We start from the raw sequence: 11623 nt of genomic DNA on the forward strand, positions 1-11623 counted from the left end.
TATCATTTTTTTTTAAAAACTCATGAATATGTATGGAGGTCAATATAGGAAATTCACTTCGAGCCTCTAAAATATATTAGCCAGCCCTGACTGTAAGTTAATCATCAACTAAAACTTTATGGGTCTAATATTGTTACGCAAAATTACATCATATTTTTGTTTAATGTTACAGTCCCCCAAAAGCTTAAATAATTATATGCTAGCTAAATGTGATATCCCACTATTGAGGTGCTAATATACAAAAGAAAAACGAAAATTAATTGATGTAATCCCACGGCCCAAAATCATTTTACTACAGTACGAAAATAAATAGTTAACTCCAATTCGTCCGATTAAGATTATACCACGTAAAATACTAAGGATCATGTGAAAGTCAATTTACATCAAACATGCCAAATTAACATGTAGAAAAATAGGACAGGGTGTCACAGTTTTACTTTAAAAGCTACAAACACGTGCAAAGAAAGATTTTAAGGTTTGTTTGGAACCTATGGAAAAGAAAAGAAACGAAGGAAAAATAATTTTTCATTATTTCGTTTGAGAGGAAATAAGAAGGAAAATAACAAAATAAAAAATAATTTTCCTCCACAATTTCCTTTCCTTTCCTTTCCTTTCTTTTCTTTTTTCCAAATTCCAAACTTGCCCTTAATCTAGCAAACTACAAGTATCTTTAGATAAAGAAAAATGAATTTCTACACTTCCCTTTTAGTCATCTACACTCTTTTTTCTTTTTTGTCTTTATCCACATGAATTTACGATATTGTCCTTGAATGTGTGAAGAAGTGTATTGAAAAAATGGCAAAATAATAAATTCAAATGGATAAAGACTAAAAAAAAAAAAAAAAAGAGTGTGGATGACTAAAAAGAGAGTGTAGAAATCAATTCCATGATAAAACCCAAACCATTGTTTCATTTTTGGAAAATGATTTTCGCGTACAATTTCTCTTTTCAAAAGTTGTCTTCTAATCTCAAGCTAAAAGTAACACTCTCTCAAAAAGGAACTTGTTGTAGGGAGAAATAGTTAAGAAACTTGTTATATGGGAGAAATAGTTAAGAATGAGAGATTTATTATAAGAAGGAATTTGTTTGGTAATTGAAATGAATGGAATAAAGTGGGTGGATAAAAAAGCAATATGAGAGTTTACTTAATTACCTGTTGTAATGAAATACAAAATGGAGTTAGAGGTAGGGCTGCACACGGTAATAGGATTCTTTACGAATCCAATTCTAATTCAAGAGTCATAGCTTTATAAAATGCAATTTATGTCTGGATCAAATGTCATACGGATTGGTTTCAATCCAATTTGTGAGTCACGGCTTTATAAAATGCAATCTGTGTTTGGACCAAAAGTCATACAGTCCGATTTCAATCCAATCTGTGAGTCACAGATCGGTTCTAATTTAATTACCGATTACATTCAATAAAAAAAATAAGCAACTAGAAAGTAAGTAGTATAAGCAACATATTTAGGAATTAGGGTTTAGTTTTGATTTAGGAGTATACTCCGTAATGTCAGTCAAGTGTGTAGTAGATGTGTAAGTTACTATAGTTTTATCCTATTTAGCAAAGAATTCTACTTTACCCCCAAGTTTTATATGGATATAAAGTATATCACATTAATGTAAAATACTAAAATAGTTAAAATATTTATTATAGTGGTAAAATTATTTATATATCCATATACGTACGTGTATTTATTTTTTATTTACATATATTAAAAATATTTCACGGTTCGGTTTAGTTAATCCAGGATTTGTAGATAAAAATCCGTGGACCAAATTGCGAGTCATCGTTTTCTAAGTTTTGAATCCTTATCTAATCCATTAGTCCACGATTCTAATTTGAAACGAGTGGATCAATTCAGTTTTGAATGATTTTCACGATTCAGTGTATTTTCAATCATTGTATAACAACAAATACTTACACAAATTCACTCATATTCACATTGGGGCCTACATACACTACACCTCTAGTATGTGTGAGACTCCCAAAAGATGTGAGTGTGTGTAAAGTGTTTGTGTGTTTGTTTTATAATGAGGGTGTTTCCACTAACAAAAAACACTAACAGCCCTTTTGGATGGTGAGAAAGAGTAAGATAAGAAAGGGCAGTCTTTTCTCATAAAATCTCACCATTTTTGGTGAGATTGGGTGAGAAAGGGGAGAAGCCAATCAAAATATTTTATTTCTGTACTTTTCTTTCCATTTCTCATCAAAATAATCAATCCAAACGAGTGATTTGACTGAAAACCAAAATCCTTTCTTTTCTTTTCTCCTGAAATCACTTCATCCAAAGGGGCCGTAAATATTTAACGCATTTTATCATCTCGTTTCTACTAACAAAAAGGTTTCAGCATTTTACTATTTCGTTGTTATTAACAAAAAAATTCTCAACGTAAATCTTTTTTATACAGAACCCTACTCACAAACTCATCAACAACTTATTCACTTTTAGAAATAAAATTGACATTTCTCAACAATTTATTCACTGCTGAAAACACCTAACATATTTTCAACTACAAATAAAAATATACAAATTTTTCACTGCCGAAAACACCTAAACATCTTTTCAATGCCAAACGGGCCGGCCTAGAGATGGCAGTTTCGAGAATCTGCGGAAAGTTAAAGTCCTTTCTTTTACTAAACTCAATACCTATAAAAACAAATCAAAATATCTAACTCGAAAAATATCCACCCCCAAGATTGCTCTCCCGTCTACTCATCAGATTTGTTGCATCGACTCTCTCTCTCTATCTCTCTCTCTCTATCTCCTCTTGCAGATTTGTTACTTCCGTTTGGTGCAGATGAATTGTCTTCACTCACTCTCCAGGCACGCTTTAAATTTCCATGTAATGTTGAGTTCTATATGTCGCCGTTTAACACTTCAAAATCTGTAAATCACTTACTTATTTGTTTTCAATTTCCAGATCCTCTGCTTTGCCCATTCAAACCTTCAAATTCAATGCGAGCAAGCCTCCATGTAGTGTCAGTACAGTGGTAGTGTACACTCCCGCTTTAACTTAACTCAGTTATTGAAAATTCCACAGATATACTGAGTATATACACATATATTTAAACATTAAACAAGGATGGACCGAGGGGCGGATGAACCCGGGTGACTGCTGCACGCATGTTTCAAATTGCTACTAGAATTTTACTAGTTTTTAGCTACAAAACGTTACAATGTTTATTGACGCCCACCCAACTATAAAATCCTGCGTCCTTTCTTGCATCCATGTATCTATATGTACTTGTATATTTGTATTTTGTGTCTGTATACGAGGCTCAAGTTTGTTTTGCAGGGAATGATGAATTCGGTTGATCGTCCCCGTGTTATTATCGTTAAGGTACCTCACGATTCTGTAGAGGAGTTATATTGCTGATTTTGCTGCTAATTATATTGGCTCGTATTTTTTTGCCCTTGTTTAGATTATTTTTACCTTTTTTTAAAAATGTATTTAGGGGCCAATTCATATTGAAACATTGAGATTGGAATATAGAGAACAATTTTTTGAGATATTTTCGCAAGTGTCATAGTCAGTTGGTTTATATGGAATATTCTTTTAGTTTGTTCTGTTGTATTTTGTCCCCCTCTTGAGATGTTTGTTCCTTTTATCATGTTTTCAATTTTGTTTTTGTTCTCATTGTTCTGGCTTCTATTTCTTTTTTGCTCCATTGGTCAATGCATTCAATTTTATTTATTTATTTTAAGTTTGAGTATAATTTGAATAGTCTAATACAACTGCCAGTAAGATAATACCATCGGTGGTGGAACCGGGATTTTCTATTTTTCGGTGCCAAACAATAGAGCATTTTGTCCAATTTAACATTATTGGTAGAGTATGGGCTAAGACCAACTGCTTGGCATAGTGGTTGAGGAGCTATCGGCTTAGGCGCGATGCCTGGGTTTGTGTCACTGCCGCGAATTGCAACTTTTCCTTCCCTTACCCTTTTTGCCTACGTAAAATACTCCCTCCGTCCCAAATTGTTGTGTCGTTTCCTTTTTGGGACTTCTCAAAAAATTATCTATGTCTTTTAATTTATAATATTTTTTATATTCAATATGGGTCTTGTTTGATAGATCTCAATTGATTTTGTTAAACAAAGATTTCGAAATCATAAAAAACCATTATAGATTGTGAAATGTCGGCAATTTTTTGAGAGGTTCCAAAAAGGAAACATGCACAGCAATTTGGGACAGAGGGAGTAAGTCAGAGTGGGGTGGTGAAATTTTTGGGTCCATTGTTTCATGTGTTATTTCAATGTTTTCATTTTCCAATTTTTTTCATTGGACAAGACAAAAGCAAGCATGAAAAAGATTGTTTTCCCTTGATATTAAGAAGTGAAAACATGTGGATGAGTAGTTTCCCGTTTTTGAGACAGTCAATGGGAAATATATGATTTCCCTATCAGATAAAGAAAAGAGGGAGAACATGTTAATGCAACCAACATACCTCAACCTAAAGTTGCAGGTGGTGGGGTTGGTCCCAGGTAGTTAAAAAAAAAAGGAGCCCATGAACAGTTCACTTGTGTTAGAACTTAGATATTCTAGTGGTTATTTTTAGAGCTGCATCAGCAAATATATTATTCCTTTTCTGTTATTGTTTGCAACTACCTCAGATGGGTGGGTTTGTGCTACCATTTATGGTTTTATATGTATATAATGTCATTTTTAGGCAGTTTCTGGTTCGACATCCAGCACCAAGATGAGCAACGCTAATGCTAATGTCAAGGAGGAAATATCTGAAACATATAGCAACACTATGACTGAAGCTATGGGTGCTGGTAAGTTGATTCATTCCATGACTTCATGTTTTTGACTTTATGCATGGCTTAGGAGGAATTCATGGGAAGCTTCAGGCTTGCTTTACATGTTAGAGGCATAAAGATTGATCGTGACCCTGGAGTATCAAGTCGTTAACAAAATATGAACCCCAAAGTTAGGCATTTCCATGTAGGACTCTACCTAGGTGAGTCTTTGTTTTTCTTGGTTATTGACACATTCTTCTCATTGCTCTTCAACCTTGAAGCTATGTAGCCTGCAGAAAAAAAAAAATTAAAAATTGGATCAGACTAGCTTAATGGGCAGGCCCTCAAAGTCATATTGGAAGAAGACACTTGAGTCCGATGATAAGGCCTTGGGCAAACATCACTTCTGATTGGGGCTGAGCCTCACCCAGACCACCTCTTGTCATCTAACACTAAACACTAGCACCAAACACACTATGTGAAGTTCTTATAGGGCCCCCAGAAAAGAGAGGTGTGCGTGCGGGAGGGGGAGGTAAGTTTAGTTGGCATATCCTAGTTTAGGGTTTCCTCATGGATATTGCTTTTGCCCGATGTAATGTTGTTTTGGGTTACCTTTCCTTGTTTGTTTCTACAGTGTTGACCTATAGACATGAACTAGGAATGAACTACAACTTCATCCGTCCTGACTTGATTGTGGGCTCATGCCTACAGGTAATCCTTAATTCTACGCTTGAGTATATGAGCTTAATGTATTCTGTTCTGTCCTCAGTTTTTTTTTTTTTTTTAAATTCTAATTTTTTTTTTTTTTTTTGAAAATGGCAGACTCCTGAGGATGTTGACAAGCTTCGTAGCGTGGGAGTGAAAACTATATTTTGCTTGCAACAAGATCCAGATCTTGAGTATCCAAAGAATTGCATATAATTCATGTTCTTTCATGATCATTGTAGTCATTTCACGTATAGCAGTCAAGGGTATGACGCAAAGTTTGACCAGATTGACTTGGTGATAATGTTCGCTTGATGTCCTTTACTGATTTTCGTAGATACTTTGGGGTTGATATCACTGCCATTCGTGCATATGTCAGCACACACGATGACATTGAACACTTACGTGCTGAAATAAGGTTAGTCAACGATAATGGTGATTGTTCTAGATAAGTTACTACTCCCTCCGTCCCAAATTCTTGGTCCTCTTTCATTTTTTGGAAGTCTCAAAAGATTGGCTATATCTTCTAATTTATAATATTTTTTATATCAAATGTGGATCTTGTTTGATAGATCTCAATGAGCTCTATTATACATAGTTTTTTAAATCACCTAAAAGATATAGATTGCAAGATATAATCAACTGAAAAATGACACGCACTCCCAAAGAGGACCAACATTTTGGGACAGAGGGAGTAACATCTTGTGGTTTTCTATTGCTTGCAGGATGTGGTTACTTACTTACTTTGGTAATCCTTCATAAAGCTAAATTTGTTGTCTCCCTTGCCTATTTATGTACCAGAGAAATTTTAATATCAGGAACGGTGTAATTTTGGGTACTCGACAGCTGAGAAGAGAGTTTTTTAAGCTTTCTCTTGTTATATTACTATTGTAAAATACAAAAGAGGTGTACACTACTGATTGGATTTCTTGATGTGTGATAAAGTGATAATTCTAAATAGTTGTTTTATATGTGTACCGAACTGAAGATTCCTAAAGCAGACATGAGCTTTAAGTAGAAAAAAAAAGTTGTAAAACTTTTTGTGAAGCGAAGTCCCACATCGCCTGGGTACCAAAGTATTATGAAGTATATAAGCGTGATGGCACCCTCAATTCAATAGCTAGCTTTTGGGGTTGAGCTCTAGTGAACATTTTAAATTCTTCACCCGGTCCAAAGTCTACCTACTCAAGACTGTGTAACATGGTATCAACGCTAGGTACCAGAGATGAGTAGGGTGCGTGTCTCTAGCTTACACGCGGTAGGTGTTGCCGAGTGAGCAAGCTGCGCACAAGGGAGTGTATGAAGCGAAGTCTCACATCGCATGGGTACCAAGTGATATGAAGTATATAAGCGCGAGGGCACCCTCACTTCAATTGTTAGCTTTTGGGGTTGAGTTCTACTCAAGACCGTGCAACAATTTTCTCCACTACGTCCAATCATTGATTTTGCTTCCAGACTTGCATATGGTACCCTCTTAGTGCAGTTCTACTTTGTGTATTGCGAAGTAATGTCTAGCGTCACAGGGACTTTGATTCATTTGATTTGCGGATGCGGCTTCCAGCTGTGGTGAGCAAACTACACAAGGCCATTAACCGGAATGGAGGTGTAACTTATATACATTGTACAGCTGGATTAGGGAGAGCTCCTGCAACTGCAGTAAGTGTCTAATCTTTATCCATTTTCCTTGTATGCTCAGATTCTACTCGTCGTGACAAATTGCCACAATCTTCCTTAGCTCTATTTTATACTCAATGTGCTCAATGTGCAAAAAGTTTGAGGTTGGAGAACAAGTTAGGAGACATAGTTAGACCCCTTGACCTCCCAGGATATCACATCACAGCTCAAGGACAATCTTACCCTCAGGATATAAATAAAGGGCAAAAACAGACAACACAAATTATAGAGGTCAATGGTCATGCTAGTTCTTTCATCTGTCTTTGCTTGTACCTTTCATTATTTTCACATGTATCATTCAACTGTTATTCTTGTTAAGTGGAGTATTGTCATTGTTTGAATAGACTAAATACTATAGATTGTCAAGCTTTATAATTTTTGTCGTTACAGTTAATTTATTTCAACTACTCTGTTGAAACTGCCATCCTTCATGAACAGGGGACATAATGTTTCTTTACCGAAAAAAAAGGGACACAATGTTTCATACGGTGGTTAGGTAGATATTGACATTTGTGTGCGGTTTGATTGATTCTCTTGTAAAAGATTTTCTGAAGCTTTGCTGTGAATTACAGTTGGCATACATGTTTTGGATTCAAGGCTACAAGCTAAGCGAGGCCAACAATTTGCTATTGGTAAATTTACTTTTTGTGTAATCCTCTTGAATGGTGTCACTTCATGCTTATATGATTCTTCTATGTGTTGGTATTTGACCTATTTATTTTAAGATCAAACATGGTCTATTTGAAACGGTTGTTGAAATTTATGCATGAGCCATCCTACAAACTAACTATTGAATTCGATCAAGTTGAATAATTGTCCTGGCGAATTCCATAGCTTGGAGCCTTGGACTACTGACAATGACAGATCATTGTAACAAGGAAACAGAACCTTCCTGCACATTCCATAGGCTGCTAATTCTGTATCAACCTTTATTTTAATGCGGATTTTGTGAGGGAAATTGTTTCTGAACTAGTCATCATTATTACTATGAATTACAAGAGAAAAGGGCATGCATTCAACTTTCCATGAAGAAACTCAATGTTTTTCTTTTTCCCTGTAGAGCAAGCGCTCATGCTTCCCAAAACTGGATGCTATAAAAAGTGCCGCTGCTGATATTGTGAGTTGGCTCTTCCCTGAGATTACCATTTTCTCTTGGTTAAAAGGACTCGTCCTTGTTTGGGCATTTATATGCAAATCTTCTTGTTTAAAGCTTACAGGCCTCAAAAAGAAGCTTGTCACTTTGACTTGGGAATGCAGCACTTGTTCAAATGTGGAAGTCTCGGGACTTGATATTGGGTGGGGTCAGGTAATGGTCAAGTTTTTGATTTTGGATATCTTTCTTAGATAATGAAACTTTGTTCTCATTGCTTTTGTTGCCTGTAAATTGCCGAAGGTGTACCTATGATTTTGACTTTTGATGTATGAATGAATCTATCAATTATGACCTAAGAACGTTTGCATTAGTTGGTTCACCCAACTTGAAACACTGCTACTTTTATTTTTCTCCCTGTATCAGCAAAATGGATATTCCGTCGTCCGAATATATTCAAAACAAACATCTAACAAGTTAGGTGAGCTAGTAAGGTGGATTCTTCTTAATGCTCATTCAGCTCGACCAGTATCATTGTGTGAAAATGGGGTTTTGTCTGTTCCTGCAGGCAGTAAAGCCGCTGGGGGTTTAAGAAACAATTGTAGAACTTCGAAATTGGTTGGGTCTGCCATCCAGGCTGTCATCATCACCATCATACTTGTGTTCTTTTTCTTTCTAACCTTTGCTGCTCTCTTATTGCTGATGCCTTGGTACATGAGCTTTAGATGGTTTCATTTGTAACTAAGCAGGAATTTCCTCTTGCAAGATTCTTTGCTAACAGAGGTCGTCAGGGTGGCAAATATAGGTTTTCTACCCCACTCATCATATCATCACATTAATTAATGACTGCAATGTTACATTGGATGTTCCAGGCTTGGGTTCGTGGATTGGTAATGGAGTCATGGTTAACAGAATTAGGACTTTCTGTTTCTTTTTATTTTGTGATAATTGGCCTTTTGTGTTGACTCTTATAGTTACCTGGAGAACATTTTGCCTTGGACTCTTTAAGTGTTGAAGAGTTTCTTTCCTAATAGCTTAAGCTTTTAGGATAATTCTCTCGATTTGTGTTTGTTCGTTTTCCCTTGCATTCTACTTGTCTATGTTTGGATTTTTTTTTTTTTTTGTCTCTGCATGCAAGATTGGGTTACACAAAATTGATTTGCACGTGAGGGACTCGACCGAGGGTGTTGGAGAACTTGATGCCTGCAAAGGCTGCTAGTAACACATATCAAGCTCAACCACTCTGTACCTGACGAATTCTGATTCGAAGTTAAAGTTTTGGTCTCAAGTTTTACACACATATGGGGTGAAAAGATTTAACATTTTTTGCATTCCACATGTGATATTTTCATGAACCTTTCAGACATTACATTTCATGACTCGGAACTCATCTGACAATTTTCTCGTGAACTTCTCAGAGGATACCTATGAAATTTGATAAGGAACGAGGTCTGTGGATTCTCCAGAGGGAATTGCCGGTAAGCTCCTGAAGTTGTGGTCCTAAGAAGGTGAAAGTGTTTGATTCAGTTTTTTTTTTTTTTTTTGCTGTTGACAACTTTTTGTTGCTAATCATTTCTAAGACTTGGCAACCGTCTTTGAATACCACAATAACCACAATCCATGGTCTATTTTATAAAGGTACTTGGTAATAGCCAATTTTTTGAAAGTTTGGGTGAAAGGAGGCATCCATAGGTGTTCTGTTCTAGAACTTATGGAGTTCTTTTTTCTTTCTATTTTAGTATTTTAATTTTTGACAGCTGTTGTAGTATTTGGAAGGCGTTCTACAATTTATAGCTTCCAACTGCAGTCAAATTACTAACCACCCCTAGAAAAGGGGAAGAAGAGAAAACTCCCTGCTTTCATTTTCAAGCAATGGATTCTCAAGTTTTGGGTAGGGATGGTGTGACCACACTCATGTTACTTTCATTAAAGAGAACCTAGGTGTTTTCACTCCCCTTTCACGATGGCATTCGTGGATCACCAATATGAATGAGGATAATTGTGATCCACCATTAACTTCTTGTCTAGGAATTAGCTGGATACCTGTCGAACCCGAATGGAATTTGCAACTTGCCATCATCTTGCTAATTTAGAGGAGATTAAAATCACGGGCTCTTCTTTCGCAGGAAGGACGTTATGAATACAAGTATGTTGTTGATGGTGAGTGGACATGCAATTATTATGAGCTTGTAACTCCTGCCAACAAAGACGGCCATGTCAACAACTATGTCCAGGTAACATTAAGCTACAGATATTTTCCCATCTTAAGAGTAGGTTTTCTTTTTGTGTCGTTCACGAGGAGTTTTGATGGTGATTGAAGGATTAATGGAGTTCAAGGATTAATGGAGTTCTGTTATATCTTTTAGAAGGAATTTTTTTCTTCCCGTAGCCCTTAATAAAGTATTTTGAGTGCATACGTGTGTCTTGAAATCCCCTTTTAGGTGGTTACCCTATTTCCATTTTTGACCCCCACAAAGGGCCTTTGCTGGCTTATGGTCTTTGTCTTTTAGGTTGTGTTTGGATCTTGAATTTGTGGAAGCAAAATAAAGTGAACTGGAGGGTAGGGGAACACAAAGAAAAACAAACTTTTTTTTTTCTCCTCTTTTTTTGTTTGGCTTGGAAAAAAACAAACTTTGCATACGTGTGTTTGTCTTTTTATGTGCAGGTCACAGATGATGATCCGGACAGCATTACAGCAGCGCTGCGGGCGAGATTGACGAGCAATGATCCCGATCTTACAACAAGTGAAAGACTCCAAATAAGACAGTTTCTTGAAGCTTATCAACAAGAGGCATGAATTCAAACTCATACGGGGTTGCATGGAAATCCCTGGTTGCCAATATGTATGTCTTAGTGACGGGGAAAAAAGGGTATTCTTCTCAACCCTAAGAATTCCCTTTTTGTAAAGTCTGGGGATTTGTATAGTTTGAACTTTGAATAACCACTTGTATCATTCTTAGGAAAAATAAGATTAGGCATTACAAGGCCTTGTTATACAAACGTTATTACACAACAATAATATCCTCAGATATGTATAAGCACAAATGAAGTTTGGGAAGCTGGTGGTCTCTTCTTCTTGTAAATTTGGCCTCTGTTTGTGCTTGAGAAAAGTTGGTTTTAAAAGTTTGGATGACAAGCATCTTTGATGGGAGTGAGAATGCAATCTCGATTTCCCATAATTCCCATAATTTTATGTTGTTTCAAATCTTTATTAGTTGAGCAAAAATTATGCTGCGATCCGTAGTGCAAAAAGCAATGAGGGGGGCTGATTTATGTCCCCTTTCTTTATGGCTTTTCCTTAGTAATGATCTGCAGGTCATACAATTTTATTTACTTTATTAACCATGTGGGAATTCGTAATCTCAGTGGGTTACAAATATAAATTGACAATAAAGAGAAAATTTAAC

At 36.1% G+C, this 11623-nt stretch overlaps 1 protein-coding gene across 4 annotated transcripts; it reads left to right on the forward strand.

Moving 5' to 3' along the window:
* The first annotated feature begins 2667 nt into the window (after nt 1-2667).
* LOC131320839 (phosphoglucan phosphatase DSP4, amyloplastic) lies at nt 2668-11299 on the forward strand. Of its 4 annotated transcripts, none has more exons than XM_058351723.1 (14): nt 2668-2828; nt 2926-2995; nt 3301-3345; nt 4675-4783; nt 5382-5458; nt 5570-5646; nt 5790-5870; nt 6976-7108; nt 7699-7758; nt 8187-8243; nt 8337-8432; nt 9635-9694; nt 10343-10450; nt 10882-11299. In XM_058351723.1, exons 1-14 carry the CDS (start codon nt 2803-2805, stop codon nt 11011-11013), a joined length of 1131 nt encoding a protein of 376 aa, XP_058207706.1. In that variant the 5' UTR covers nt 2668-2802; the 3' UTR covers nt 11014-11299. The 4 variants fall into 4 exon arrangements, with proteins under 4 accessions (XP_058207706.1, XP_058207709.1, XP_058207707.1 ...); XM_058351724.1 differs by having other exon boundaries at nt 2686-2828; nt 2926-2992; XM_058351725.1 differs by lacking the exon at nt 3301-3345 and having other exon boundaries at nt 2687-2828.
* Nucleotides 11300-11623: the final 324 nt, after the last annotated feature.

This window comes from Rhododendron vialii, chromosome 3a (assembly GCF_030253575.1).
Source record: "Rhododendron vialii isolate Sample 1 chromosome 3a, ASM3025357v1".
In the NCBI taxonomy this organism is placed as follows: domain Eukaryota; kingdom Viridiplantae; phylum Streptophyta; class Magnoliopsida; order Ericales; family Ericaceae; genus Rhododendron; species Rhododendron vialii.

Excerpts from the sequence above, each read along its gene's own strand:
- LOC131320839 (XM_058351723.1), top strand. The coding sequence starts at position 2,803 with ATGAATTGTCTTCACTCACTCTCCAG. Across the intron at positions 7,109-7,698 it reads GGAGAGCTCCTGCAACTGCA|TTGGCATACATGTTTTGGAT; the intron begins GTAAGTGTCTAA and ends TGTGAATTACAG. Across the intron at positions 8,433-9,634 it reads TTGATATTGGGTGGGGTCAG|AGGATACCTATGAAATTTGA; the intron begins GTAATGGTCAAG and ends TGAACTTCTCAG.